At 53.2% G+C, this 26,864-nt stretch overlaps 9 protein-coding genes across 12 annotated transcripts; 5 read left to right on the top strand and 4 right to left on the bottom strand.

The window, feature by feature from the left end:
• Positions 1–504: 504 nt before the first annotated feature.
• On the top strand, positions 505–3,649 carry PPTG_17393 (hypothetical protein). The gene is made up of 2 exons (XM_008915115.1): positions 505–756; positions 823–3,649. The coding sequence occupies exons 1-2, from the start codon at positions 675–677 to the stop codon at positions 3,456–3,458; spliced, it is 2,718 nt and encodes a 905-aa protein (XP_008913363.1). The 5' UTR covers positions 505–674; the 3' UTR covers positions 3,459–3,649.
• A 1,566-nt stretch (positions 3,650–5,215) lies between these two features.
• On the top strand, positions 5,216–7,513 carry PPTG_17392 (hypothetical protein). Its single transcript, XM_008915114.1, has one exon. The coding sequence runs from the start codon at positions 5,437–5,439 to the stop codon at positions 7,294–7,296; it is 1,860 nt and encodes a 619-aa protein (XP_008913362.1). The 5' UTR covers positions 5,216–5,436; the 3' UTR covers positions 7,297–7,513.
• Positions 7,514–7,550: 37 nt separating this feature from the next.
• PPTG_17391 (hypothetical protein) lies at positions 7,551–9,018 on the top strand (the record flags this gene model as incomplete). The annotated part of the gene is made up of 2 exons (XM_008915113.1): positions 7,551–8,757; positions 8,996–9,018. The coding sequence occupies 2 exons, from the start codon at positions 7,551–7,553 to the stop codon at positions 9,016–9,018; spliced, it is 1,230 nt and encodes a 409-aa protein (XP_008913361.1).
• A 494-nt stretch (positions 9,019–9,512) lies between these two features.
• Positions 9,513–12,509, bottom strand: PPTG_17390 (hypothetical protein). Its single transcript, XM_008915112.1, has one exon. The coding sequence runs from the start codon at positions 12,173–12,175 to the stop codon at positions 9,737–9,739; it is 2,439 nt and encodes an 812-aa protein (XP_008913360.1). The 5' UTR covers positions 12,176–12,509; the 3' UTR covers positions 9,513–9,736.
• A 1,025-nt stretch (positions 12,510–13,534) lies between these two features.
• Positions 13,535–16,272, bottom strand: PPTG_17389 (TKL protein kinase). Its single transcript, XM_008915111.1, has one exon. The coding sequence runs from the start codon at positions 16,090–16,092 to the stop codon at positions 13,936–13,938; it is 2,157 nt and encodes a 718-aa protein (XP_008913359.1). The 5' UTR covers positions 16,093–16,272; the 3' UTR covers positions 13,535–13,935.
• Positions 16,273–16,908: 636 nt separating this feature from the next.
• Positions 16,909–18,745, bottom strand: PPTG_17388 (hypothetical protein). The gene has a single exon (XM_008915110.1). The coding sequence runs from the start codon at positions 18,630–18,632 to the stop codon at positions 17,109–17,111; it is 1,524 nt and encodes a 507-aa protein (XP_008913358.1). The 5' UTR covers positions 18,633–18,745; the 3' UTR covers positions 16,909–17,108.
• Positions 18,746–18,989: 244 nt separating this feature from the next.
• Positions 18,990–21,785, bottom strand: PPTG_17387 (hypothetical protein). Of its 4 annotated transcripts, XM_008915106.1 has the most exons (4): positions 21,219–21,785; positions 21,070–21,145; positions 19,385–20,993; positions 18,990–19,241 (listed from the first exon to the last, which is right to left on the bottom strand). In XM_008915106.1, exons 1-4 carry the CDS (start codon positions 21,592–21,594, stop codon positions 19,086–19,088), a joined length of 2,217 nt encoding a protein of 738 aa, XP_008913354.1. In that variant the 5' UTR covers positions 21,595–21,785; the 3' UTR covers positions 18,990–19,085. The 4 variants fall into 4 exon arrangements, with proteins under 4 accessions (XP_008913354.1, XP_008913356.1, XP_008913355.1 ...); XM_008915108.1 differs by having other exon boundaries at positions 21,070–21,785; XM_008915107.1 differs by having other exon boundaries at positions 18,990–20,993.
• Positions 21,786–23,363: 1,578 nt separating this feature from the next.
• Positions 23,364–25,182, top strand: PPTG_17386 (hypothetical protein). The gene has a single exon (XM_008915105.1). The coding sequence runs from the start codon at positions 23,425–23,427 to the stop codon at positions 25,060–25,062; it is 1,638 nt and encodes a 545-aa protein (XP_008913353.1). The 5' UTR covers positions 23,364–23,424; the 3' UTR covers positions 25,063–25,182.
• Positions 25,183–25,364: 182 nt separating this feature from the next.
• PPTG_17385 (hypothetical protein) lies at positions 25,365–26,547 on the top strand (the record flags this gene model as incomplete). The annotated part of the gene is made up of 2 exons (XM_008915104.1): positions 25,365–25,519; positions 26,049–26,547. The coding sequence occupies 2 exons, from the start codon at positions 25,365–25,367 to the stop codon at positions 26,545–26,547; spliced, it is 654 nt and encodes a 217-aa protein (XP_008913352.1).
• Positions 26,548–26,864: the final 317 nt, after the last annotated feature.

The following is a 26,864-nucleotide window of genomic DNA, read 5'->3' as shown; positions in this document are numbered from 1 at the left end:
CTATCATAAATCCTAGCAAGGACACCAAAAGCATACATGTTGAAGGGGATAAGAAGTGACTTTGTCAGGTACATGTGCCGTATTTGTCTTTGTAAGGTGCCGTAACCGTAACCGTAAAGTTCAGCGAAGAGTCGACACTTACAGTTAATCGATAAAATCTACACCATCGCGAGAATCGCGCCATTGGTGTGAACACATCTTCGATCCTATTGTCCTCAACGCAGAGCAATGTGGTCGCCATTCCAGCGCTGAATGACAAGCAAGCAGCACTTCTTTTCGCCGAGCGACTCCCGCGGGGCGGAAGCAGTCCGCCAAAAAGCAGAAAAGTGCATCATTCCACCCAGTAGAAAAGTGGCAGGTAGTAATTTGGGAAATCGCCGCTTAAAACCTGTCCAAGTCGATAAACGATTATCAAAGACGGTGCTAGAATCCCAAACAAACGTTTTACGCATACCTAAAACATCTCAAATTGGGCGTGCGACAGCCTATGTCCTATGGATTACTCTTTCGATACAGTTCACGATTCGCCCAAAGCGGTCAGTTCCAAAAGTAACTTGCAGCGCTCAGACCACATCGCTACTGGCGTGTGTGGCTTTGCAAACTCAAAGCCACACTCGACCGTCCGTCCCGAGGGGTTTACGCCAACGTCGTGGCGACGTAGCGCAGTCGACAGCATGCCGAACGTCGAGGACTCGGACGTTCCGCTCCTCCAGAGCAACTCGCGCCGCCAGCGCGCACCACTCGCCAAGAGCGACCGTAAGTGGCAAAGAGTTTTGCCGTTGAATCCTAACCAAACCGTGACTAATACCGTGCCTTTGGCAGTGCCGATGATGAACGATATGGACGAGTACATTTGCTACGGCGACCGCGTCGCCTTCCTGTGCGAGGGGCAGCTCTTAGCGCTCACCCGCAAATTCAACTTGACGTACCAGCAGATGGCGCTGTTGGCCGCCTCAACACTCGCCACGGGCGGACTCATGGGCATCGCCGGCTTCTTCGTGTGGCGTAAGGGACTTTTCCGTAAACGATACGCCGCTCTCTTCGGCGACGAGATCTACAATGAGGACGATCTCATCGGTCCCGAGGACCAATCGACTGTGACACTAGATAACGTCCCTCTATTAGGTGGAGAACGGGACATTCGAAGCAAAACGCAGTCGACTATAACCTCCAGTCGCATCACCACAACCAGCGGCGTGGCTGGAGAGCCCGACGCACCTGTCGGAGGGTCCAAAGCTGCTCACGGGTCTGTGGCCTTTAGACTGTTTGAGTTCGACCCAAAGAAGCAGCAACTTGTCTTCTCCAGTGTCGGTCTGCCTGTTAAATTCGGGACGCCACTGGTTGTAGTCCACGCGGAAACAGGACGCGCTATCAGATACTTGACACACAGAGGAGCAGTGACGATTAGTAAACCGCCTGTGAACTTGGCTTTCCATCGACAAGTACGAGCCAGTCTGTTTGCAATGGAAGAATCGGCAGTGCATCTCAACTCCATCAAGAGATCGAGACCACAGTCAGCACTCGTCTCGTCCAGTAATACCAGTAACAATAACGGAGAGGCAGGAGGAGTATTGAGAGCGACGGTGGCTGATCCAACGAGTAGGGACGACGACGCAGAAGCAGAACAGAGCGAACAAGCCGCGATGTCTACTGGCCAAGGGGATTTTATGGTGGATTTGGTGGACCAGAGTCAGAATCAGGGCCAAAGTCAACGACAAGTGCAGGTGCTGACCAGCTACCCAAGAGGAAGGAAGCTTCAAAACCTCAGCAATGTGCCGACCAACAAACAACGTCCTCGGAGTCGCATGCAGCAGCAGTCGGCGCGATCGATGCAGTACAGCGCTCAGCGTCGCAGCTTGGACTTATCCAGCTCGTCGGCTGCGGCCTTCCGGGCTGCAATCAGTGATCCTCGGACACAACAACCGACTCGCTCTTACGGTGACGACGCTATCGGAGCGACGGTCGTCAACATCACAGACACAACCAACACATCGTCAGGTCGTGGTCGTGGTCGTGCTGCGAGTTCCTCGGCGTCGGCTATTCAAGGCTCGGGGTCCAATGCCTTCTATCGATCCATCTCGGAGTCCTACATGAACATGGTCTCCGATATCACAGACACTCTACAGCAGACACGTGACCGTCAACGTGACCGTCAGGAGTTGAGACGACGACAAAAAGTTCTGATGAAAGACCTACCCAACATGTCGTTCAATAACCCACTGGGTAAGTACTATGTGGCCACAGTTGAGCCAGTCCGTCATCAAACGACTGGTAGCAACTACCGCCTTCCAGTGGCTCCAAGTGACGAGTATCTACGCTGGGGACAGCCCATGTCAGTCGTAGCCAAGTTTAACGGCCGTGCGTGTGGGATTCGGCCACGAGAATACTACAAGGACAGCGATCTGTACTTGACGACAGAGGCGACACCAACGACTATTGTGCCGTTGCGTGAAGACGGCGATCTCAAGTGCATGGCAAAGGAGTCCACGCGGTTCCTCGCACATCTCGAGAAACGCCAGGTGAGCGTCAGTGTGGGGACGTACAACGTCTGGATGATGCCGCGCAAGGTGAGCGCGTTCACGAGTTGTTCTCCTAAGAAGAACACTCGTGCGCGGTTGATCGGCGATCTCTTGCCTCCTTGTGACATCTGGGTCTTGACCGAGTGCTTCGACTATCGAGCGCGTGATATCCTGCTGGACAAGATGACGGAAGCTGGTTATTTCTTCTTCTCGCCGACGGTGGGTCACAAACGCGTCAACAAGACAAACATGCGGAAACTGCTCAATGGAGGTGTGCTACTGGCCAGTAAATACCCGATTCTCAGCGTCCGAGTGAAGCTGTTCGAAGGTGCTTGCGCTGGTGCCGACAAGCTGGCAGACAAGGGAGTACTGTACTGCAAGATCTTGAAGGACGGACTGTTGGCTCACGTCTTCTCGACTCATTTGCAAGCATGGAATGACCCGCTTTCAAGGACCATGAGGAAGTTGCAGATGGATATGATTGCAAACTTTATGCGGGCTATGGACATTGACGAGGTGAACGACGTCGTGTTGTTTGTGGGAGACTTGAACGTTGACTACTGGCTGAACAAGACGAACAAGGAGTACGATGAGATGCTCAACATCTTTGGAGCCACAGACCCATCCGTTGTGCAGCCTCGTAAACTCGGTAAAGCATCCGATTCCGATAAGAAGGAGTCGGCCGCGGAGTTCAAACACCTGCGCAAGTACAGCTTCGACCCGCGGGTGAACGCTTTGGCGGCCGACGGGTTGAGCACGGACGGTAGTCTGGAGTTGTTGGACTACATTCTCTACTCACGCACACACCGCCAGCCGAAGACTGCGTCGAGCTGGGTCCAGCCACTGACCACATCGCAGCCTTGGATGTGGCGCAATCAACCGCAGTACAATCTGTCAGACCACTTCCCGGTTGTGAGCGAGTTCACTTTCGAGATGTAAGATGAAAGGCGTGAGGAGATGAGTGGGTGCGTTGATCGAGAACGCTTCTGGTTTCAGGAATCTTTAGGCGGGATAGTCGTGATGATGGTCCCGGGATGACCAGTGTGATTGTTATTTTTGCTTGTTGTATGTTTTCGCTATTTTATCGCAAGTACATTATGGGAATTCAAAGTAAATTTTGAACTAGTCAACTTGGAGTGTTTTTTCGTTGCCATGCTCCAAATGAAGTTGTTGCTGCCAGTGTAACACTCCACGATCAATATTGTTGATGTAAGCAACAACTTCGACAGTTTTTGTTGATTCAACAGTCTGGTACTGTAATACCACGCAGTGGTTGTCCTTGAAATGGACAAGACGATTGTTGTTGAGGTGGTAAACTATTCTCAAAGCACTAACAGCGACTACATGCACTCAACACAGCTCAGCTGGTCGATTAACTCTACGCGTTTCAGATTGCTCAATGATGTCAGCGGCTGCCACCAACATGGCCCGGATGATGGTCACCAAGAAACGGATTTTCCATCGGTCTCTCCTCTTCCGTGCTCTATATGCAGCACTCGAAGCTTTGTCGCGCGTGCCGTCGGAAGTGATTGCGCCTTAGAGCGTTTTATGAGCGAAAATTCTTGACAGCCTTTCCAGCAGGTTTGCAAGGTGGGGCGGACCAAAGTGGCTGAACCATCCACGACCCGATATCACTCTCGAGTGAGTACATGTAGTGATCTGATGCCACCAACTTCATCTGAATGCGTGCTGGCCTTATTCGCCTCGACCCTTTTGAGGCACCGTGCACCACTGTGTCTTTCCGCTGGAGCACCCGTTACTGTCGAGACGGATCTATTCATGCAAACTGAGCGAGTCGGAGACATCCAGCAGAGCTCGATCGAGCGAAGTTCCGTACAAAGGTTATTGCTTGGTCGGCATTGCGGTCGACAAATTCGTCCAGACTCTGAAGCGTAAGTAAGGCGTGCTTGATCTCTTTGCAGCAAAAATATGTTTCAGAGGCGGGCGGCAAACCAGCTTTTCGTGTTGTAAACCGTTGGGGGGACCTCAAGAGGTTGACGGATGTGCTTCTTTGCAGCAAGTCGATATTGCTCGCAGTGGTTCCTGCACATGTAGTGAGCTTGCTCGTAGGACTATAAAAGCAGATAATTCGCCCGCTGACGTGCCCTCAATCTACAGGAGTGTCAAGTACTCATGAGTTGAGTCAGGTTAACTCCACCGGAACGTCGCGGTGAAGTGTCGGAGCGTCAGACTACATGTATAGTAGTCCAATTCGATTGAGACGAAACAGTTCTGGAATTTGCTGCACGATTCTATCAGATTGACGCTGGAGCTTCGGAGCCCCGGCACGATTTTCGCCAGCAGAGGTTGTTCCTACCTACCAGATGCCATGAACTCAATGATCAAGGCGAAATGGTAACGTTGCTGCCATACACGTACCGCCGAGAGTGGAAAACAACATCAGGCTAAAAAATTGCTCAATCTGCACTGTGAAATTGTCAGTTCGGGGGATGAGATGCACCCTAGGTGTCAAAAACCTGTCATATTTGGATATGAGCATTTCACGAATAACGACAAGTGAAATTACAGTTCTTTATACGGTGTAATTACCCTTCAATAACAAATCTTACTTAACAGTTAAAATCACCAGGTGTTATTTACGCGTCAAGTCGTAACTGCGATTTGGCGTTTTGTGAAGACTGACAGCAGTGGTCCAAGCAAGTTGCTGTGAATTTTTGGTGCATAACGAGGGATCAGGTTGCTGTATGGCGTCGTCCCATCAATAGGCAACTCTGGACCGCGTCCGCGACGTGCCTCTGCCTCCGTCACAACCAAAAAAGCCGTCACGCTGCCACTGCGCAATCTCGTGGAAATCAAGCGCTGGGAAGTGGCATCAATTGTTGTTGCCTTTTCCAGTCACTCACCGTAACTACAAGAAAAATAACCGCGCTTTAGGTGGGGCAGCTCCGTTCTAAACATGAGCAGCAGTCCCCGTCACTTTCGTCGCTCTCGGATAGAGCGCGCCAGCAGCGCCGACCTGGCCTCCTCCTCGTCGTCGTCGCTGTTCCGGCGCTTCCAGGCCAAGAAAACCAGCAAGACGCCGACCGAGTCACTCGCCGCTTCACAGCCGCCTCCGCGTCATTCGCACCGCCGGATCCTCTCCAGAGAGCGCAAACGTCCCATGGTGATCTACTACTCCAGCAACCCGGCTAATATTGTCAACTTCGATGATTCCAAGCTCACTTCAACCGTTCGCAGTACCGATACCACGGTGTACACGGATGGTGAAATGTCCGAAGACGATTGCGATGATCGATTCGACGGCGATACGAAATTGCCAGACTTTGCCGCCAGCATGGGCCCGAGAGACACCTTGGCTCGCAGTCGCGGACCGGGGAGGGCACTCATGCGCATGTCCCAAACCTTCAGCCGCGCCTCCGAGAGGATAGACACTCACTCCAATGGAGAAGGACGTCACCGCCGCGCGGCTCGTCAAAGTGCCAAGTACGACGTGGCCTGGCGACAGGACGACGAGAGTGAATGTTGCCAAGTCTGTTTTGCCATGTTCACGAAACTTTCCCGTCGTCGCCACCACTGTCGCGTGTGTGGCGAGCTGGTGTGTGGCGCCTGTTCGCAAGACCAGGTTTCCCTCACCGAGAAGTTTTCCACTCCACGCCGCGCCTGCGTTGCCTGTTGCAGTTTGCTGCAAGCCATGGCACGAGCTGGCGACGACCGTGTCAAAGTCGTCGAGTCCGACGTGGCCACGGCAACTCCCACCAGACGCCACCACAAATCGGCACCTGCGGCTCCAACTTGCCACTCACCAGCCAGCGCCTCGATGCCTGCGCCCGCGGCAACTCCTCGCTACCGTGACCGACTCACGGAAGTGCACCGAGTCATGGCTGCCGGCAAATTGTCACGTCGTCGTGGCAGCTCCGACAAGAAAATGTACGTGATTTCCAGTCGCTGGCTGCGTAGCTGGCTGGCATTCACATCGTCAGCTTCGAGCTCCAACTCCAGGCGCAACTTGGATTACGGATTTGACACGGAAACCTCAATCTCGTCCCCTACGAACGACGATGTTGCCAGCGTGGGGCGTGCCCCCGGTCCAATTGATAATTTGTCACTTTTGGAACTGTCGCGTGGCAAACTCATTCGTCGTCCCGGTCTCATCCGTGACGAGGTGCTTGCTGGTGATGCGGCCACTGCCGGTGAAGACGCGGATTTCCAGTTGCTCTCCCCTGAAGTCTGGGAAGTTTTCCAACGTCTTTACGGCGGCGCACCTGCCATTTACGTCAACTTGACGAGTGCCGATCCGTCGGCTTGGATTGTTGATGTGTCTGGCTTGTTGGCAGCTGGCACCACTGCCAATGGCACGAAGGTACAGGTGCTTCCTACGGTTGAACGCGCTTTGACGACCCGCCACCACAGTGAGAACGATTTTATCGACCCACGAGCTGCCAGAACTCCCACAGAGTCGGGTGTGTACACGCCTGGGAGCAGTCGATCGACCAAGCAGCAAACGCCAAAGAGTCCGGCGTGGACTGTCACGAGCAGCAGCAGTAGCAGCTCTTTGAGCGAAGAGAAAGACCGTGTCCACACTCCCACTGGCAGTGGCAAAATGCAACTCGAGGACTTGGAGTCTGACGTTGCCACTTTGTCAATCGGAGTGAATAAGACCCCGACCGAGAGTGAAGATGATATGAGGGCCACGACGTCCGTACGTAGCCCTACCGCTGCTTTGGCCGCGTCAGCGTTCGCTGTCGCCATGAAGCAGGCGAGACTGAACGCCCAGAAGGCCATTGATGATCGCGCCTCGCGTGTCATCGCAGCTTAAGCAACTTCAAGCTTACTACTCCACAGCAACAAAAAGCAGTATTAAACTCAGCACCGATCGGGAAGTAGATCTACGCAAAAAGTAGACTAGAACATCGATTCGGTGCACCTTTATCTATAAACACGACATGCATTGCAACAAACATTCCGTTCCATTTTCAATCATCCTAGTGAAAAAAAAACTTTCGCTGGACGTTTTCGGCTACGTCAACTATTCTTGACCTATAGACTTCACATTATTGGTGTCGACTTGCAATGGTGCTTCTCCGAGCTCGTCGTAACAAACTGGCATCAGGTTTACGGCCTGGTGATAGTGAAGATGGTTCGGGGGCCCGATACGAAGCTCAGGTTCGCGAGAATCGACGTCGTGGAGCACTTTACGCCTTGAGTTCATCCAACGGCAAACGACTTCCGAGTGTCAGTCTTCAACCTACCGATGCTCGAGTGCGACGCGATCTGTTGAGACTCACACAACTGGAAGACAAAAGAGTGGAGAGCGAGAAGAGAAGCGTCTACGAGGACGAGCAAAACGACTGTAAACATCGCGAACATCTCAACTATCGACCGCCTATGGATCAGATCCACAAATTGCGTGATCTGCATACGACTGTAGCGAAAGATTGTCGAGACCGCGTGAAGCTTAGTGCTGATCAGCGGATATTCGCCAAGATCAACCAGAAACTTGGGTCAAAACAGGATGAGAGCACGAAACCAGAATGGCGTCTAGGATACAGCAACAACGTTGACACAGGCTCGCGAGCTGGCGTCGGAGGCATTTTTGAACCTCGTGATGGAACTCGGGAGCGAATTCTCGACACGCGAAGGGCTACTATGTTGTTACCGGACTCTGTTGTAGTAGCCTATCCTCTAAACAAGTCTGACAACCAGGATGAGGCAAAGGAGAATCATCTTGTTGATAGTCCGTGTTATCATCGAGTAGTCAAGAAAAAACCGTGGTGTCCAGCTTCCTCTTCGAAGTCAGCGAGCTCAGCAAGCCCTCGACGTCGCTATCCTGTAGAACGCTTTACACCATCCGGTTTAGAAGAGAGTGGTGATTTGAATTCCTACGATCACGACGGACTCCAGCGTTTTCCAATACGCTACGTGGAATCTTTTGAACCGATTGAGGCTGACGCAGATTTCGTCGTCGATCCACGATGTGCAGACAAGCAACAGACATTATTAACCAAAGTTGCAGAGACGTATTCTCGGGTTCGAGCACGTTTAGATCGCTTAAAAGAGCCTCACCTGCGGTATCAACTACCAGTCGAGGACGCAGCGCAGTATCATCGAGCCTATCGACTTGGCCTAGATGATGTGCCCTCCACTGCTTCGACCAAACCGAAGAAGGGTAAACAGAAGCTGAACTTCCGCCCAAAATCTGCTGGTGCTAGCGTGGGCTTCCAAACTATAAGTCTAACTCCAAAACCCGGTGGTTTCCTCACTCCGGAACTGAACGGAGGTGGGAAGGTAGCTGGAGCTCGACGGAGACCTCATTCGGCTAACATCAAATTCCTCAAGCATTCAACTGTGTATTGTATGGAACCACCAACGCCGGCTTATATCTCCTCGGCCACCGATTTTCGGAGTGTGGTCGACGTTGAATGTCAGAAACGGCAACGTGAGCGTGATGCCATTCTGCAAAAACTTGCTAAACGTGGGCTGCTCCATTCCATTCCGTTAGCTCAAGTTTTCGCCAGGTTACGACGCGAAGGACTCTTGAACATCGATCGACGAATCCAAAGAAGCGTTTTTGAGCGAATGACGTTGGATGAATACATGAGCGCCTGTGGTTGTCTTAATAGTACCACAGATCAAATGCCGAGCGTGACTTCGGATTCGAAACAACCGACAGAAGCACCAGGTTCGTCCCTGATCAAAGAAACCAGGCGATTCCAGAAAAATACTCAAGTGACGAATTCCGGATCAATTCCGACGTTCGATATGTCGCCGTCGTTGATAGCTACGCGCAAGACTCTTATGGTATCAAGACAGCAGTTCCATCTTGCACTCGAACCTTTCAACTTGTCTCCGACAGATGTAAATTTGCTCTTCTCGGCGTTGGATCTAACTGTGAGCGACGTTGTGCAGGTTTGGGACGCTATGTGCACCGTGGAAATGCTGCAACACGAGCACACAGCGATACGTCGTGCTCGAGTACAACAATTACAAGCCCCGCCTGCAAAAGACTTGGAATTTTTTCGGCGACTTAACAAATAGAATCATGCGAAACATCACTTTTTTGTTATTTTGCATTACGTTCCCCGTCGCCTACCTGGGAAGAGAATGGCAGCACGCATTGCGGCCTGTAAATGCTGCTCTGTTTCCGATAGGTCAAGAGGATTCATAAAAACCTGATTGAACATCGACTTTCGTTGTCGTGGCTAATTCCAAGTGCTGCTCGTCGCAATGAAACGCCACTGCGAAAGATTAAGTAAGACCTACTGCAATGAGAGGTCCAAGCGACTGGCCCGAATGAAGATGCCATGGTTGGGTGCACAACTGAAGTATTTTTCGCCATCGACGGTGCCGCTGTTCTTGCCTTTTGGCTCGCAAAGCTCAATGCCCACCCACGTACCAGTCGCGAATCTTGTGGTGCCGATGTAGCGGACTACACCAGGCACATTGCCGACGTTGATAAACTTGCCAACACACAATGGAGCACCGTTGATATACACGACGTTACTGCCTGAATGACGGCGGGCTGTTGCTCGGGTCGGTGCTCCTCGAATCGAAGGACTGTCAGTTGTATCGGTAGTTGGAGTCGTGACCTGTACGCCGTGCATATCTCCAGTCTTAGGAAGATAGACATCGGTAAGGGAGTGGAGTGACTCGCTCCGAGCACGACTGACTAGAGGAGGGTCCACACTTGCCAGTAGAGAAGGTTGCAGACTCATTTGGGCTTCTGGTTGCTGTCTTTGCGCACGTTTCCGCTGTTGTTGTAGAAGCATCTCGTGTCGGTATAAGGTATTTATCGGGAGTGACCGGCGTCTTGGTCCTGCTGCTGCAGCTAGTCGCTCACGTTCGGCCTTGGTGGCTACTTCCAGTGCCTGGTCACGTGAGGTAGAACGTTGATACGGGATTGGAACTGGGAGATTTTGGGGATCGAAGAGGATAATCCCCTCTCCTTTCGTTGGAGACGGCCGTGGACAGAATACTACTGGACTGGGAATGCTGCTGTTTGGACTGCTTTCGCTATTTCTCCGTGGAGTGCGCTCGTTAGGTGAGTTGCTTCCAGTACTGCTGTTGCTTGCTCGAGCTTTAGCCTCGTGCCACAGAGACTGGATGCGATCAAGAGGATTGCTGAGGTTTATTGTCGGTTTGCTCAATCGACGGAGCTTCAGGTGGAGTTTGGGTGGAGAAGACGCTGGACTTTTAGTCTCTGGTTGCTCGTTCTCCTGGTTGGAAGCAGTACTAGGTGGAGGTGAGCTCTCCTTCGTAGACTTGAGAGCACTCTCCATGTCCTGAATGAGCTCATTGTACGCCAATACGTCACTGGCGCACGTACTAGCATGGCGACTGTAGATTGAGACCCCCGAGCGACTTGTAAGGTCCGAGAAGTCGTTAGAAAAGTCCAATCCCATACTTGTCGGATGCGTGAAGCCGTCCGAGTCTCTCGACTCGGGAGCTTCGTCCGAAATGCCGAAATAGTATAAATCCCAGAGCTGTTTGTCCATCAACTGCTCCTGGTCACCGCCGGGACGTAAACCGAAAGATCCCGTGGGTGGTTTTGGTGCTAGTGGAGGACTACCAACATACTTGGCTTTGGGCGGTGTGCTCTCTCCTTGCGTTGGAATGTACATCGTGACTCCTCCACTTCTTGATACGATAACCTTGTTCGAGTAACTCTCGACCTGTTGAGGCACATCGTCACGTTGATCGAGCCAAGGGACAGCTCGAGAGAATTCCACAAGATCGCGGGGCTCAAAACGAGCCTTGCGCATGCGATCTATCACCTCAGCGTTGGACTGACCCGTACCATCTGCGTCGTTGTCTTGCAGCACGACGCCAGAGCTTCTAACGCTCACAAGATCGCTCTTGCTGGAATATCGCTGCAAATGTGCCGGAACGGGCACAAACTCGAGCGAAATCTGCAGCAGACCGGCGTCATTTCCAGCCAGTGGAAGCCAATGAGGACTCAGGCGAATCACCTTCAATTCACTGCCATCGGTCGCGTCTTCCTCGAATGCACAAGCTTTAGACGAAAGCAGTAGATCCTCCAACGCCACACTAGCTGAGCCCATAATGCGCTCGCCACAGACCACGTCGATCTCCAGCTTACATTCACTGGCCTCGACTCCGACGCTGGGTCTGTCGCCTGCTGCTACGTCTGGCTGGCCCAACGCCCATGCAAAATGCCCTCCTAGCCCGTCGCGAGCCCTGTCGTGTTCCTGACGCCACACCGGGTTGCTCCTGTTCCCTGATGTATTGCATGGCGACTGCTGTACGGCTCCTAGCAATGTGCACCGTACACGCAGTCCATGTTCATCGTAGACGGCGTCCGTCATTGGCCATGGCGCGTTCAGCTGTCGAGCTTCGTACACCCAAACGTGCAGCTCTCCTTCAGGCACGCTGTCACTCAGGCGATCCACCGGTTCGTCCACCGTCGACATGACCATGATCGGCTCCTGGGTTGTGGCACAGGACGTGCGGTTACTCTCAAGTATGGGCAGGTCGTCGTCTTCGTAGACTGGAGAATCTTCATTTTCGTTTGACGAGGCGTTGTGCAGATCTCTCGACCGCAATTTGGCCGCCAGTTCGTGCGCCAGCTTGGCTTCCACATCATTAGCCTTCGCTCTCTGTTGCACCTTGGAGTCCGGTGGACGGTTGGCCTCTGCGAGGGCCGCCTCAGGCTCCTCGTCGTTGTTGCTGACCAGCATGTGGCTTTCGCACAGCAAACTCGGTAGTGAGCCATTGCGCCAGCGCCGTCGCCATCGTTTCCGGAAGTTACTTCTGCGAAGAATTAGCCTGCAGACAGGATCTGCACAGGATCAGGAAGAATAGCGAGACCCGTCGTTTCGCCACGATGGAATATACTTGATCGCTGATATCGATTGAAGCAGTACCCCTGGCTGGCAGTTTTCCACTTCAACATGGCTCATGTCTATGCTGCAGTGCAGAAAATCGCGTTGGCAAAATTGGCAAAAACGCAGCGACGTTGAGCGGCATGGAAGTCTCCGAAACCAGCAAATTCGCGATGCAAATATGTGTGTGACCTCTTCTGTAGAGGGCGCGGTGACGGCATGGACGAAGATAACGGCTGCATGGGATCGGCGGCAATGGCAGAGTGGCCGTCCAGCGAAGCATGGGGCCCTACTTGATCGGCTCGCTTGCGTGTCGCGAGTCGCGACAGAACCAACTGAGATGGCGTGGAGCGCTCTCTGATCACTTGTTGTTCGATGTATCTTTCCAGTGTTAGTGAAAGCCGGAGCGTGATAAGCGAAGTTGGATCTCAAAGCGGACTCCACTCAACATTGCTTCTCTAGATTTATCAGTTCGACGCTAGCTAGCTGTAGTCCATGTACTGCAGAGACTGAAGTTGAATTCTTCCGCTGTGAATGAGCAGCGCGATCTTTTGATGAGTTTAACTGAATGACCTCTAGCGTACGAGAAAAAAATCGTGCTGTTGTTCTGAACCCTGGAAACCAGTAAGTAGTTGGCGATTTCAACGTTCGTGGATCGAAACCCCTTTGCGTAAGGCGCGTGCAGCGGGATGCTGTGCACGTTGACACTGAAAGTGCTGCTAGACTAGGCTCGTGAAAGTTGCTTCTCTGAGAGAAGTCCTCTCTGAGCCCTCATCGATCCACTTGGATATGATCTTCAAGGCGTTGCAGCTACGTAACGGAAAAGCACTCTCGCTGACGACCACTAGGTACACTGGCCTGTGTTCCACGCGCATTCCGGCGTCTTATTCAGCGACAGCAGTGCTCAGAGTAGTGCCGTGGTAAGTTACCACTGGTAACTGTCTCCAATAGTAGACGGCCAAACCAACAAGGCGGCAAGTGAGCGATGCAGCATTTGCACCGATGGTGGATCGATCGGCAAAATGCCAGCAATAGCCACGGTCAAAGATGTTCCGCAAAAGATACTTTAGATACTATTTGGCTTCCGTCTCCTCGCCTTGTCTGCTCTGATTACGCCCCGTATCTAAGTGTCTTCAAAGTCACGGAAGCAATCGCGAGGATTACGGGCAGGCTAATGGCATGAACTGTAACTGAAACTGTAACGAAACGATAAACGATGAAATGGAGCGGAAAAATGTATTCGGCCGAAATGTACTGAACACTCGCCTTTCACAACTCGAATAGATTATGGCTCAACAGAAATGGAGGCTTCTGCACAAGCCGAAGAGGGCGTGTCCATAACGATCTTGCAGGCTTCGATTGACAGCGTGTGGAACAACAGACAAGTCGGGATCGCGCTGCTGACCCAGCCTGGGTCGCAGTACACGATCACTCCGACTCGTCTTCGCTGATCAGCTGTGGTCTTGTGACACAATTTGCCACACCAGCGATACAGTAATGCTGAGCTCGCTGGTAACAGCAAGAAAAGTGTATACGAACACGATGGACAGGCTTAACAAATATCTGCTTTACGGGCTTCAAAACTCCCTATACTATCGAGCTGCACGGAAGCAGCCTCATACCAAATTCGACGGCGGGTTTGAGCGCGGTGCTCCAACCGATATGGTAGCCGTCGTGTTATTCTCAATTGCACGAAAATCTTCCAAGATACGCAGGAGATCCTGCTGCACTTGTGTACTGCTAGGTCTGTACTTGGGCTTGTAGCTGGTGCACGCGTTCACAAGCTTCACGATGCTCTTCGGACACGCGGGAGACAGCGTAGGTGACAGTGCGCCTCTGGCAATGAGCTGTAGGATGTCCGTCTCGGGCACAGCAGACCGGTTCGCCTGCATCAGATCCGAGAACGGTAGCTCATGCGAATCCATCTCGGCGATTAGGATTCCAAACGAGTACACGTCGCTCGCGTCCGGGTACGAAGCGCTAGTCTCGCGGCCTAGAAGAGCTTCTGGTGAGATCCAACGACCAGAGCCCACTGCGCTGTACGACATAAGCTCCTGCTCGGTAAGACCATCAGCTCGACTGTCCACGCCAAAATCGCTCAGTTTGGCACGCAGCGATCGGTCCAACAACACGTTCCGAGAGTTGCAATTTCCGTGCACTAGACGTGGCTGCATGGAGTGAAGGTATAGCAACGCTCTGCTCACGTCCAGCAACATTTGAACTTTGAGTACTGTCCATTTGCCACTTTGCTGTCTCGCTGTACGATGAAGCCACTGTCGAAGATCACCTTGAGCCATATACTCCGTAATAGCGACCAGGTTCGTTTCGCGCGACCAGGCCACTCCAAGGAAAGCCACGACTTGCGGATGTGAAAATACAGCTTGACGCTTCAACTCGCTCTTGAGTTTATCACTCGCGCCTCCACCGCCATTGCCACTTGCAGACGAACGCGGTCCCTGGTCTTCCTTAGGGACCAAAAACTTTGCCACCACCAAAGTATCAGTAGTGCCTCCCCCAGGTGACACTGCCACGGCTGATCCCTTTGCTGGTGCTAAAGACGCCAGCCAAATCTCTCGAGGATTCATAGCACTCGTCACGCTTTGCTTGCGCAGCGTCTGGCGCTTCTCTGAAGGCAACAAGTTGAGGCATTTAAGCATTTTCAAGCGCTGGAAGTCCAACCGCCATGGCTGCAGCTCCTCGTCCACCCAGAACCCAGCGTTATTGCTGGAGAATGGTTGTTTGTCCTGCTTTCGATGTACCCGGGGCGAGGGGCTTGCAGGTGGAGAAGTGGTCGACTCATTCGCTGTCGGGCGGTCCCGTTCACTGTCGTTTGCCGTACCAATGTCGGGTTTCTTGCTTTCTTTGGGACTCCGGTTGTAGGTCCGCATGAAGAAGATATAGAGAGCCACCTTGTACAAGAAGTAGATGAATGGCAAGCCCATACTGAGCAGGACGAGTGTCGGCGTGTGATGGTCGTCATCGGACGAAGAACTCGACCCATCCGTCTCGTCGCTAGTGTCTTCTACCTGGGTTCCACCCGAGCCAAAGCCTACTGATGTTTGGAGGCGTCGAGCCACAGCAATTTCGTCGGGGACAACGCACATCTGCCAGCCATTTAATTCCCCTATGCGGCCTCCTCGGTCGTTCGTGCACTCTTTCGTCTGCATTTCGTCCAACTCCGTCTCAATAGCTGGCTCCTCCGTAAGTCGAGAGCTTAGCAGCTTAAACTGTCGTTCACTGAGCTCCATCAGCATTTGCCTTTCACCTGTCAGCGTGTTGTTCGCGAGCACCAGTGTCTCGAGTCTGGGCAGCGACAGTAGCCACGCAACGGGAAGCCTGTTCAGCACGCAGTCCACAATCTGCACCTGTGTGAGTGAGCTAGGTAAAGCCGGAAGCGAGGTGTTGGTTAAGTCCAGGCCAATAAATAGCAGCGCGGTCAGGTGCTCGCCCTTCCAGCGGCTGGCGACGTCGAATGTCATGCGCGTCTTGTTCCCGTGCAGCTCCAGCTTCCGCACCCAGGGCGAGAGCGCCACAGCGCCGAAATGGTAGCTCGTCGAGTCCTCCAGCGCTACGCGCCACTCGTCTGCGGCTGCGGTTTGGGTCAGTGCCACGCACTCGCCGTCCTGTGGTGATGCGAGGCATAACGCGGTGCCGGACGCGCAGCGTGCGGGGCAGTTGCCGCTTGTGGTCCATTCGTGAGCGCTGGAAGAACAGGAAGAGAGCAGCGTCGCCATGACAAGGAGACTCGCCCGCCTCCGCCGCCTCCGATGCATGGTGATGATGGAGACGCAGCCTGCGTAGGTTACTTATGGCGAGGTGGGCCTGGCCCAGGGGCCTGACGGAGCTGAGGACCAGTTCAGAACTCCAACATATGGCGACCATGAGAGTAGCGACTAGCGCTTTCTTTGTCATGCAGAAGTAAGGCGAGCTACTATGCTCTCTCTCATATCACTGTACATGTGATGCTGTAAGCTTCAACGGTTTATGAATTCATATAGGTATTTAAGCTGAGACTGAAAGAAATCTCGACATTAATTCGAGTCAGCTATAAAATTTTGCGTTTCGGAGACAGCAGACGACGATACACGATGCCTGATGGACATTTCCGTCTCGATGGAGCTTTAAAGCAGCATGGTTACGTAGGTACACTGTAGACGCAGTCTGTCTATAGATTCTATCTAGTGCCCAAGCCAGCCTGACCACAACAGAGGTTTACTCACCTGATCTGGGATCAAGTTCGGGCCGGACGGCATTTGGCGCGAATTCGCCGCTCTGGAATGCAGGGCATAGGGAGCTCGTCGCGACGTCCTGACACTGGGGTGACACCGAGGTGATTGCGCCTTCTTCAAAGATTGGTCCACCGTGCAAGTCGAACGACTCGTTCAACGAGCCCTTCTGTGGTTCCAGCTGGGCGGGGCAAGGTTCTCCAGCCTTGAGTCCAGGCTGGACTCCAGGTGCGGCGCGAATAGCTCGTGAAAAACTCGGGAGTTGGCAGCGAAAAAGCCTTTAGCCTGCAACTGTTAGTGCAAGTGCGGAGAATGTAACCTTTGTAGACGAGGAAGCGGCACGCCAGGATAGCGTGGATGGCACACAGGCAGAGGAAGCATAAATGATAGAGTAGCATGCATGTGCGTTTACTGAAAACCTTTGGCGCCTACAGCCACCTAAAACAAATCCACATTTTGTCCATATTATCGTTATTAGTGCGCAGCTCTGGTGCTGTGTGGAGGTGTACGTGGCTATAAACGGGTAGAACATGCAGTTTGACTGATCGAGCAAGGGCAGACGTTTAGAGCCCCAGCGGTTCCGCCTCGACTTCTTCTTCGCTCTTGACTTCACCACCTTTGGCAGCGAGTTGAGGCGGCTCATGGTCGTCGCATTGAGCAACCCACTTGCTCTTCACCGGCATTATGTGGCAGTTGATGCGCATGACTTTGAGGCCCTTGGTGACCTCCAGGTCCACCTGCGTCCAGTTGTTGCGCTGGTCAGGCATCGTGCAGATGTGACCCACCTTAGGCTGCCCGCAGCGCCCACACTTGTATAGCTTCCGGTTCGCGTCGTCCGAGCCCAACTTTTTGCTGCAGGATGAAGAGGCAGAGGAACTCACGCTGCGACGCGGTGGTGATCGGTGCGGGTTGAGGTCGTCGATGCTTGGTTCCTCCGGAACAGAGAGAAAGCCCAGGTTCATCTGGGACATATCCATTGACAGTCCTGAAGACCGATTGGCACCACGTCTACGAGCTGCTGCGCGCGGCGGTAGGTTGCTGCCGAGAGATGACCGACGTGCATGCAGTGAGTGCACGGCGCCGCTGGCAACTTGAGGAGGTACCTGGAATTGAAACTGCTGCATGTTGGGCTGTGGCGGCGCAGGGAAGTTCGTGGGGTCCTGGAAACTGGCGAACGGATTCGGGTATCCTTGATTCGGGTTCATGTTCTGTTGCTGCTGTTGCTGTTGTTGTACTTGCATGGGAACTTGCTGCTGCTCCTTGTTCTGCTGCGCTAACACACGAAACTGGTCCAAGTTGTATAGCAAGTCGACAGGATTCGAGTGATGCCTTGAGTGGTGATTCACTGGGCGTTTACGCTTCATCTTGAGCTCGTTCACTCCTTCCTGAATGCGTTGGGTGTGGTAGGCCACAGGCGACGCCCCATTACTGGGGACACCACTACCATCCGTCGCCGCGTTCACCACTGGCATCTGCTGTTGCTGCTGCTGCTGCTGCTGTTCGGGGTTGAGCTCCGACCACGACAGTTCCTTCAGGAACTCATCCATCTCTTGGAATGACTCTCCCTGCGGTGTCGCCGTGCCTCTAAACTGTATAGGATTGACAGGAGGCTCCACCTGGACCGGATTAATAGGCATCATGTTGTGTTGCTGAGGGAATCCCATGCCGTTGGCCCCCATGACGGGAGGCGTAATGACGCTGGGCGCCATGTTGGCCATGCCGAAGCCCTGTAGCACGTCTGGGTTGGACCGCACTCGCTTGTGCTTGTGCTGCGGCGCCACGCGGTAGTTTTGCCCCACGGCCGTCGATCCGTTCGGGTTAAAAGAGAAGCTGAGCGGCGTAAGCAGGTCCTCGCCCTCGGACTTGGGCGCCATCATGTTGGTAGGCGATGAGCCGGGCACGTCGCTATCCAGCAGCATTTGGTCGTCCGGCGGCACAAAGCCAACGGCAGGGGGTGCTCCAGTGGGGGCGCTGTTGCTGCCTCCAGCGTTCATGGAGCCGTCCGTAGACGCGTCACCGCCACCCTCGAGGAAGTTGTAGTCGAGCGGCAAGCCGTCGAACAGGTCCAGCGTCTGCGCGTCTGCCATGGAGAGCGGTAGGGAGAATGCAATAGGGAGGACGAGGGCTTCTCTTCTTGGCGGTGTGCTTGATATGACGAGGGTCTTGCACAAATTGATTCTGTCCGGTTAGTTGATGGCTACACGAACTATATCTCAATATTTATAAAGATTTCTCCCACATAAAAGCATTGTCCGGATACGTGGCTATTTCAATCTCGTCTGTGTGCGACATGTGATTTCGTATTGGCCAAAATAAAGAAACCCTATCCCTGATCTTCCAGCTGGGGGTGTGAAATATGGCTACATTTTCAACTGGCGCAATGTGAGCTGACACTTATGCAGCCATAAAACCACATTGACCATCGGTCTGATGATGGTCTCAAACATGGTAACCCCGCAAACGACACTTCCTTTATATTTCCTTTATACATACCTACGCGGAGATTTAGTAGTAGTAGCATCTCCCTCGCTACTCCTGTACTACAGTGCATGCGTGTGCGGAAACGCCATGTTCGGAGTGCCGCCGAAGTTCGAGGCACCCATTTCGTACGTCACGGCTTCCGCCGGCTGCTGCTCCACCGTCTGGTAAAAACTTGAATCCAATGTGCCAGCTCGTGCAGGATCTTGCAACAACGCCTGCAAATGCACGCGATCGGCCGTCAGCAACCATTTTCAAGCTCAAAGTGTCCTCGTAAGGACGAGCCTGCCCTGCTCGCTTCATCCGCCAGCAGTAGACGCCAACGCGGCGTGCGGCCTTCTTAGAAAAGAAATTCACTCACCTGCAGGCTCAACGGGCTCAGTTGCGCCGCATCCTGTCGTGGGTACGGGTCCCACATGCCCTGACCGTTGGCGCCAGGCTGCTGAGACTGCTGAGCTTGTTGTTGCTGGTTATCAGCTATCCGAGGCATCCCGTCTTGGTCGATCTCACTGTTTGCGGAGGGTGCTGAAGGCTGGAGCCAAGTCTCACCGCCATTCTGTTGCTGCTGGTGGTCGGTCTGGTGTGCAGGAGATGCACCTTGGTTAGAGACGCCAGTGGACGTCTGTCGTTCGTAATACCGTGGGTCATAGCCATTGTTGGCGACGTAATCCTGGCCCTCATATTGTTGCGGAGCGACATAAGCCTGCTGGGCATACACAGCAGCAGCGTACAAATTCGGATCACCAGCAGGCGAGTGGCCCATGAGCATAGCACGGTTTTGCTGGTATGGTTCTGCCTTGGGATCTTCTGTAAGCATGGCAACATGGCTAATGTGCTGGCCCTGTTGCATCTGCTGCTGCATTATCTTTTCGTGAAGACGCATCTGCTGCATCTGTTGCTGCTGGTCGAGCTGCTGCACCGCTTCGGCATTGTGCGCCTGGAGGTGCTGTTGTTGTTGTAAAAGTTGCATCTGACGCTGCCGCATCAGTGCCGAGTTGTTGTAACCCATTGCCGCCTGCTGTGCCGCAGCAGCCTGAGCTTGCTGCTGATTCTTCTTGTGCTGGGCGTGGGATGCTGCAGCTTTGCTCGGGTTCTGCTTCAGCGACTTCCAGCGAATCTTCACAGAGTCCTCTGTGCGTCCCTTCAGAAGCTGTGCAATCTGCGACCACTTGTTGCCGAGCCGTGCCTGTGCAGTCAGGATCACGGAATCTTCCTCTTCGGTGTAGGGGCCCTTATTAATGGCCGGATCCAAATGATTCTTCCATCGTTCTCGGCACTGCTTGGGCGTACGTCCAGGAATACGCTCAGCAATCTGCCCCCAGTTGTTACAGCCCTGGGTGACCAGATACTCCAGCACTTGATCCTCTTCAAATGACCAATGACCCTTCACTAAGCCAGGCTTCAGAACCTTGCGCCAACGCTGCAAACACTGGGCGTGGTTACGACCAGGTACCAGTTCAGCAATAGCTTTCCAGTTCTTTTCACCATGGATACGCACACTTTCACGCAGTGCCGCATCCTGGCTCTTAGTCCAGCGCTTGGTGGTTGGAGCTTCGGGGTCTTCCACGGGCTCAGTGTTTCCGTTGGAGTTCTCAGCGTTCTCGCTGTTGACAGTAACAGGCGTGTCTACGTCGGGACGTGCGCGCTGTGTGGGCTTCTGTTCGCCTTCAACAAGCGCTCGGCTGCTTTGAGGCCGGTCGCGCTTGGACATCGAAATGTCGTCGTTCTGTGTAGAAGTCGATGCGCTCTTATCGCCCGGGATGAACCCCTTCTTATTAATTTCCAATTCGCGCAGATTCATCTCCGAGTCGCCAATGTGCGAGTTGCTGAGTAGACGTCCTACTTGTGAGATATCTTCCTTGGAGATCACTACAGACGACGAAGACAGCGAGCGGCCAACGACGACACCATCCGCGTTAGGCATACCGGCTAAGAGCTGTGCCGTCAGTTTTTGGCCATCATTTTCCTTGCTGTAATGAAAAAAAAGAGAGGGTTACGAATTAGCATTGAAGCCGACTAATGCTGCATTGTGCGAGTTAAACGTACCCATCGGGGCCAACCACCGCATTAAACGAATGGAATTTATTGGCGCCACCATTCAGCATTTTGACGCGGCTGGCAGCTGCAGCAGATACACCATAAAACCAATCCATTGTCACAAAGAATATAAAACATGGAAAGAACAGCGAACGCACCGTTAAGTGCCTGCTTGCGCTTGAGATGGGATTCCATGTTCTGCTCCTCCTGCACCTGCACTTCGGCCAGCTTGGCCTGCTGCACGAGAAACTTCTTACGCAGGTTTAGGATGAATTTCTTTTTGCCCTCGACGGTGGACTCGGCCATGGCCTTAATCACGCGAAACTGCTTCTCATCGCGCAGGCGATCGACATAGCGACAGAGCTCAGCGCTCTCGCTCGGAGAGAGTCCACTGAGTGCCATGAGAAAGAGCCGCGACGCCTCAGCGGGCAGTGACTGCAGTAGCTGCGCCAGTAGATCACCGAAATTGTCGGCGCTGGCCGAGTCCGTGGGCGGCGCTGGTTCCGGCTGGTTGTCAGTTGCCGTATCCGCCATCGTATTACTTAGACCGGATGGATGTGTGCGTGAAGAGAGGAAGCGCTATGTGGAGCCGCGGAGCCTTAGGCAGAGCGCGTGCTTGCGTCGGCGAATATTGCCTTTTGCCAGCGGTCGTTCTCCCCCTTTTCACTACTACGGCCTCCCCTTTCCCCTCAGTAGAAAGCCGCTGACGTACGATATACCTTGCATAATAGGTACAATCAATTTTGCCAGAATCATCCTTTATCTATTGAAGTACCCTTTCAGAAACGTATGACCTGTCACTCTCGCTTCGCATATCGACTGTGTCGCCACCAAAGTGTCGTGGTGGGAGACCTGCGGCGGCGGCGGCGGTACACTTTTGTGGGCATTGCTCGCTATCAGACTAAGAAGGCGGAGAAGAGTCCAGTGATGCCGCTGGACGCTAACTGCGCCGCGTGTGGTTCAAGGACAACGGCGCTCGCCGTTTTGCCCGACGCCCCAAGATTTCCACCAAGTGACTCTTTGGCCCATCCCCCTCGCTTCCTTTGCATCGCCTACGCCTCATCGCTGTGAAATGATGTTTGACGTGTTCAGAGTATTGAACCGATAATGCTGCTCTCGCAATTCGATTGAACTGTTGCGGGCCTGCAGTATTGCCTGTTAGCTCGAGCGTTCTCGGGACTGTCTCGGTATTGACATGATCGACGTCTTCAATTGCGAACGGAGGCGAGACTGTGTGGCAACCGCCAACAACTTGCAACGCTCTCTTCTCATTTTCCCTCCCTCGAAAGGCAGAAAAGTACGGGGAATAAGCTTTTGACCGCGATTTATCGCTCGATATATCGCTGATTTTTTCAGCACTGCTGACCAATTTGATAGCGATCGGCGTCGCCTCGCGAGTAGGTATCAAGATGCACGCAATTATGTCTCAGTACCAACCCGATTCAAGTTGCATTGCAACTGATGATAACAAGCGTGTTTGATCTAGAACAGAACAGCTTTGGACCAGTACCTTCATCTTAACAATTCATAGATCTATCTACTGACACCGTGCGTGGCCCAAACCGGACCCAAACAGGAAATTTTACGTCTGCAAACGGAAGTGCCACAGGAAATTTTACGTCTGCAAACGGACGTGCCTAACACGTTGCCTACCACATGCAAATGGCTTCAGTGCATGCATTGCTCTAGACGCATCGGCCGTGTTGCAAAAGCAGTTCGAGATTTCCTATAACCTGGTCTTACAATATAAAGCTCCAAGTTAACTCACTCTCACACAATGCAATAGTTAAGCAAGGGAACGGGAGACAGAGCTTGTTCATAGATCACAACTGTGTTTTTTAAGAGCCGGCAAGCTTTAGCAGTTGGTACTGGATCTCCGAGTATTTGGATACCCGGCTTTGCCAAGTCGTGGCGGATATTCAGCAGATACTTCGAAGTAGTCGGCACTGCAGAATATCCATGACTTGGCTTTGAGGACAACAATTTTTTTTGTGTGATGAACTAAGGTTTTAATACATGAAGTGTATTGAACATGTTTGCAAAGAAAAAATAATCGAAGCGAGTTGCCGCATCCAACCAAGGCTTGGTCCAAGCTCTGATTTGATTTCTGACCAATCCGATTTCAGCTTCACTAACAGGAGTGAATGTTCTACAATATACGATGCTATAAAATATAAAATAGAACCTCGTTAGGCAGCAGAAAGGTTTGCTAAATCGATTGTACGCTTTAGGAAAGGTAACCATTTGTGACAGGTTAAATGGATTGGCTTGTCGCATCCAGCCTGGTGGGACCAAAACTCAGAATCTTCCGTGCCCAGAAATCATTTTGGAGATTGCTGAAGAAACCGCAGATCAACAATTCGGATGAGACTCACGACGTGCGTGGCAGCGATGGCGCTGGCTATCGAGGGCTCCCACGCGTGGACGATCGATGTGTCGGAAGTGGCGCCGCCCGTGGATATCGTGGGAGAACATCAGCCGTTGCAGCGCTCTTGGACCGTCTCCAGTTTGGCACAGCTGGAGCAACTGTACTTGGCCGTACCTGGCCGCGTCTTCGTGGAGCTGGATCAGTCCCTGCTTCCGGTGACGGAGTCCCCGGCGACGGAGACTCCAGCGACAGAATCAACGGAAGCACCCGTTACTGAAACCCCGGGGGTTGTCCCGGGCGTCACCCCTGGTGTTGTTCCTGGTGTGGTCCCAGGTGTCGTGCCCGGAGTTGTTCCCGGTGCGGTACCCGCGGGCTCGACTGCCGGCTCAGGCTCTGACTGGAACGACAGCAGCCTGGTGGGCGAGACGATCGAGATCCCGACCATGATGCTGCGCAAACACCGCCACCGTCATGAGGACGATGACAAGGAGGAGGGCGAGGAGATTGTCGTGGCCAAGATCGTGGTCACAGGCAACTCGACGGACCTGTTGAACATGATTGAAGCTACGCCCCTACACCCGCGTCGCAACGATGGACTCAAACTTCACTTGAAGAACGAGGACGCTTACGGCGAGGGATACGTGCTGACCCAAATTTATCTTTTTAAAAAGAATCTGCTGCGCCGTGTAACTACGACCTTGTCGGGCGACGTCGTGCTGAACGATGATGTGGTCACACTCGACGACGCTGAAGCGGACGTCAAGTTCGCGTGCGTGGGCGACGGCAACTTGTACCTAAAGTCTGACTCAAACGCCACGCTGGGCTCGTTGGAGGTGGAAGTGACGGGCAGCGGGCTGGCACAATTTCAGATTCCCTCTGTGAACCTCGAGGGCAACTTGAACGTGGAAGTCGCCGGCAGTGGCGCAGTGGCACTCGTCACTGACTCTCTCGCAGTTGGCGCCGTGAAAACCACACTTTCTGGCTCGGGTGATATTGTCGTGGACACGAGTGACCTGTCCGCGCAGAAACTCGAGGCTTCAGTGTACGGGTCGGGTGTTGCCAGCTTCGCCACGGCGGGTTCTGTGGATAAGGAGACGCTAACATTGTCGGGCCCTGGCCAGCTGCTTGCCGGCTCGATTGTAGCGCGCAAGTCTAATGTGGACGTGTGGGGCGACGGCGAGCTACTTGTTCAGGTGACTGACAAGCTGACGGTGTCCACTTCGGTGTGGGGCAAGGTAGGCTACGTGAACGAACCACCCACAGACGTCAAGATCAAGGGCTGGTGGTTCTGGCGAGAGGCTAGCTCCATCGTATACCCCGCTGTGGTGAACAAGGTTGTGATATACGAGCCAGTGACCGTGCCAGCCAAGTACCCGATCTACTACTCCATCGAGTCAGCCGAGTCGGCGCTGTCGGACGACCCGGACTACGCGTTCGTTGCGACTGAGCCGGCCAGCGTGGCAAACCTAATGACCACCTCGCTGTCGAGCGTACAGCAGGCGGCCTCAGCGTCGACCGAGTCGCACGGGCTATTCTATGCGTTCGTTGGTGCGAGCGTCTTAGTTGTGAATGTGGTGGCTGCACGTTCGTGGGCGCAGCGCCATGCGCGTCGCCACTACACGCGCCTCCTTTAGTCTTGAGAGAAGGATGCGATAGTTTTGATAAGCTACATGTAGACCTTGGGCAGCGATGGAGTTGCCCTTGATAACTAAAAATGTCGCTTGATGAGGATCTAACCTTTGATGTCTACCACATCATTCAAATCGGTGGCATTGTTTTATGTGGTCTGTGGGATGAAATGTACATTGACCACCGAATTTGAAATCAGACGCATGGGTAAATCTGAGAAATCTCGACCCACGCAGTTGCGGGCACAAGAGGAAACGGAAAGGGGAAGATCACTATTCGATATTCGCATTAAAAAGCACAAGTCAAGATGGCCCTCACCGACGTGATCCTCGCCCCGTACGCCGCCGCCAAGGACGTCGCACAGAGTATGAACCCCGTGATGCTTGCCGCGCTTGTCGCCGTCGTCGTGGTCGTCAACGTCGTCGCGGCGAAGTCTTGGCAAGCACGCCGCAGCCGTCTCGAGTACAGCCCCTTGCTGTAGACGCCTAAAATTCCAACGTTGACGCTCAAGACAAGTGGCCCGCGCCCAGAGACAGAAGACCGGGAGCAGCAGCGCTACCTACGCAGCGGTGTAGTCTTAAAAAGCACTCGTACTGTACTAAGTATCCGTGTATGATCAATATCCTGCAACTTCCGTCTCTCTATGTAGCTAACTAAGGCGCGTGAATAGCTATAATCAACAGTTGGGACGTTTCATTGTGTTTGACTGGTGACTTCTTCAGCCTGTTGCCGTGCAGAACAATCATGCTTCGCTTTTCGGTTGCTTACTCCTGCAACTGAGACGGTCCTACAGAGTAATGCCATCGACGGCGGACGTAGCTCCTTGGGAATATGCAATCATTACTTTTCGTTTCTCAAGTCGAGGTTTGGACTGAAACGCACAATGAAAGACCCCTGCTGCCTCCCCCCCTGCTGCACTGATCGTCGGAAGCGCCCGCACCAGCAACAATGGCGACGGCCTGGCCTTTTGGCTGATCTCAAGGTTTGACAGCGTCGCTAATTTCACCGCAAAGTTGGCCCTTGCCTCGGAGCTGATTGTGCTGCCTCTGCCTATCGGACCCGTCACCGACCCCGTGATCGCCGCTACAATTAAGTCGCCGCAGGAGTATTCAGACCCAGCAGTCCAGGCCTGGAGCCAGGCTGTGATTACCACGCCCGCCTTCGTGATCCTCACACCACAGTACAATTGGGGATACCCCGGCCAGCTCAAGAACCTCCTTGACCACTTATACAGCGAGTGGAAGAATAAACCAGTCGTGCTGGTGACGTACGGTGGACACGGCGGCAGCAAGTGCGCCGAGCAACTTCGAGTGGTTTTGAGCGGCGGCTTCCACATAAACGTGGTAGCGCACGTCGGCATCAGCCTTCCAAAGGAGTTTATCCGAAGCTCCGATCGCGTCGATGCGGCAGACGTCCCATCTTTTCTGGCCAAGTATGAGACGCAGGTGGACGAGGCCTTCGCAACTCTTCTCAAATGTTTGCAGCATTAAGTCACTTTGAGCGACGTCTCATCAATCGCTGGTCGTAGCGATAATGCCCTGGAGTTGATTTTCCGCTTTACGTAGCTTTCTACAAGAAAAAAAGAGAGCCATAATGAATTTTCATTTAGCACAACACTGTTGTAGAGTCTTCAGTAAAATAGTCGTGTTTTCCACTGAGTCCATGCTTTCGAAACATGGACCTGGCTAAGATAAAGATAGCAGGCCATCTTTATCTTCAAACGACCATTTCAAGAGTATACTATTACTAGATGCTTAATACTTAAAATAGGAAGTCGTTTGGAGCTGGGAGCAAAAGAGGAAGTGCT

This window comes from Phytophthora parasitica (genome assembly GCF_000247585.1).
Source record: "Phytophthora parasitica INRA-310 unplaced genomic scaffold supercont2.68, whole genome shotgun sequence".
NCBI classification, from domain to species: Eukaryota; Oomycota; class Peronosporomycetes; order Peronosporales; family Peronosporaceae; genus Phytophthora; species Phytophthora nicotianae.
The sequence above is the reverse complement of the archived record's forward strand: the minus strand, read 5'-3'. Positions and strand labels throughout refer to the sequence as shown.

Coding starts and splice junctions, on each gene's coding strand:
- PPTG_17393 (XM_008915115.1), top strand. CDS start 675: ATGCCGAACGTCGAGGACTCGGACGTTCCGCTCCTCCAGAGCAACTCG. Junction 757..822: donor ACCACTCGCCAAGAGCGACC/GTAAGTGGCAAA, acceptor TGCCTTTGGCAG/TGCCGATGATGAACGATATG.
- PPTG_17392 (XM_008915114.1), top strand. CDS start 5,437: ATGAGCAGCAGTCCCCGTCACTTTCGTCGCTCTCGGATAGAGCGCGCC.
- PPTG_17390 (XM_008915112.1), bottom strand. CDS start 12,175: ATGCTGGTCAGCAACAACGACGAGGAGCCTGAGGCGGCCCTCGCAGAG.
- PPTG_17389 (XM_008915111.1), bottom strand. CDS start 16,092: ATGCATCGGAGGCGGCGGAGGCGGGCGAGTCTCCTTGTCATGGCGACG.
- PPTG_17388 (XM_008915110.1), bottom strand. CDS start 18,632: ATGGCAGACGCGCAGACGCTGGACCTGTTCGACGGCTTGCCGCTCGAC.
- PPTG_17387 (XM_008915106.1), bottom strand. CDS start 21,594: ATGGCGGATACGGCAACTGACAACCAGCCGGAACCAGCGCCGCCCACG. Junction 21,146..21,218: donor GCGCAAGCAGGCACTTAACG/GTGCGTTCGCTG, acceptor TATCTGCTGCAG/CTGCCAGCCGCGTCAAAATG. Junction 19,242..19,384: donor TGAGCCCGTTGAGCCTGCAG/GTGAGTGAATTT, acceptor GTGCATTTGCAG/GCGTTGTTGCAAGATCCTGC.
- PPTG_17386 (XM_008915105.1), top strand. CDS start 23,425: ATGAGACTCACGACGTGCGTGGCAGCGATGGCGCTGGCTATCGAGGGC.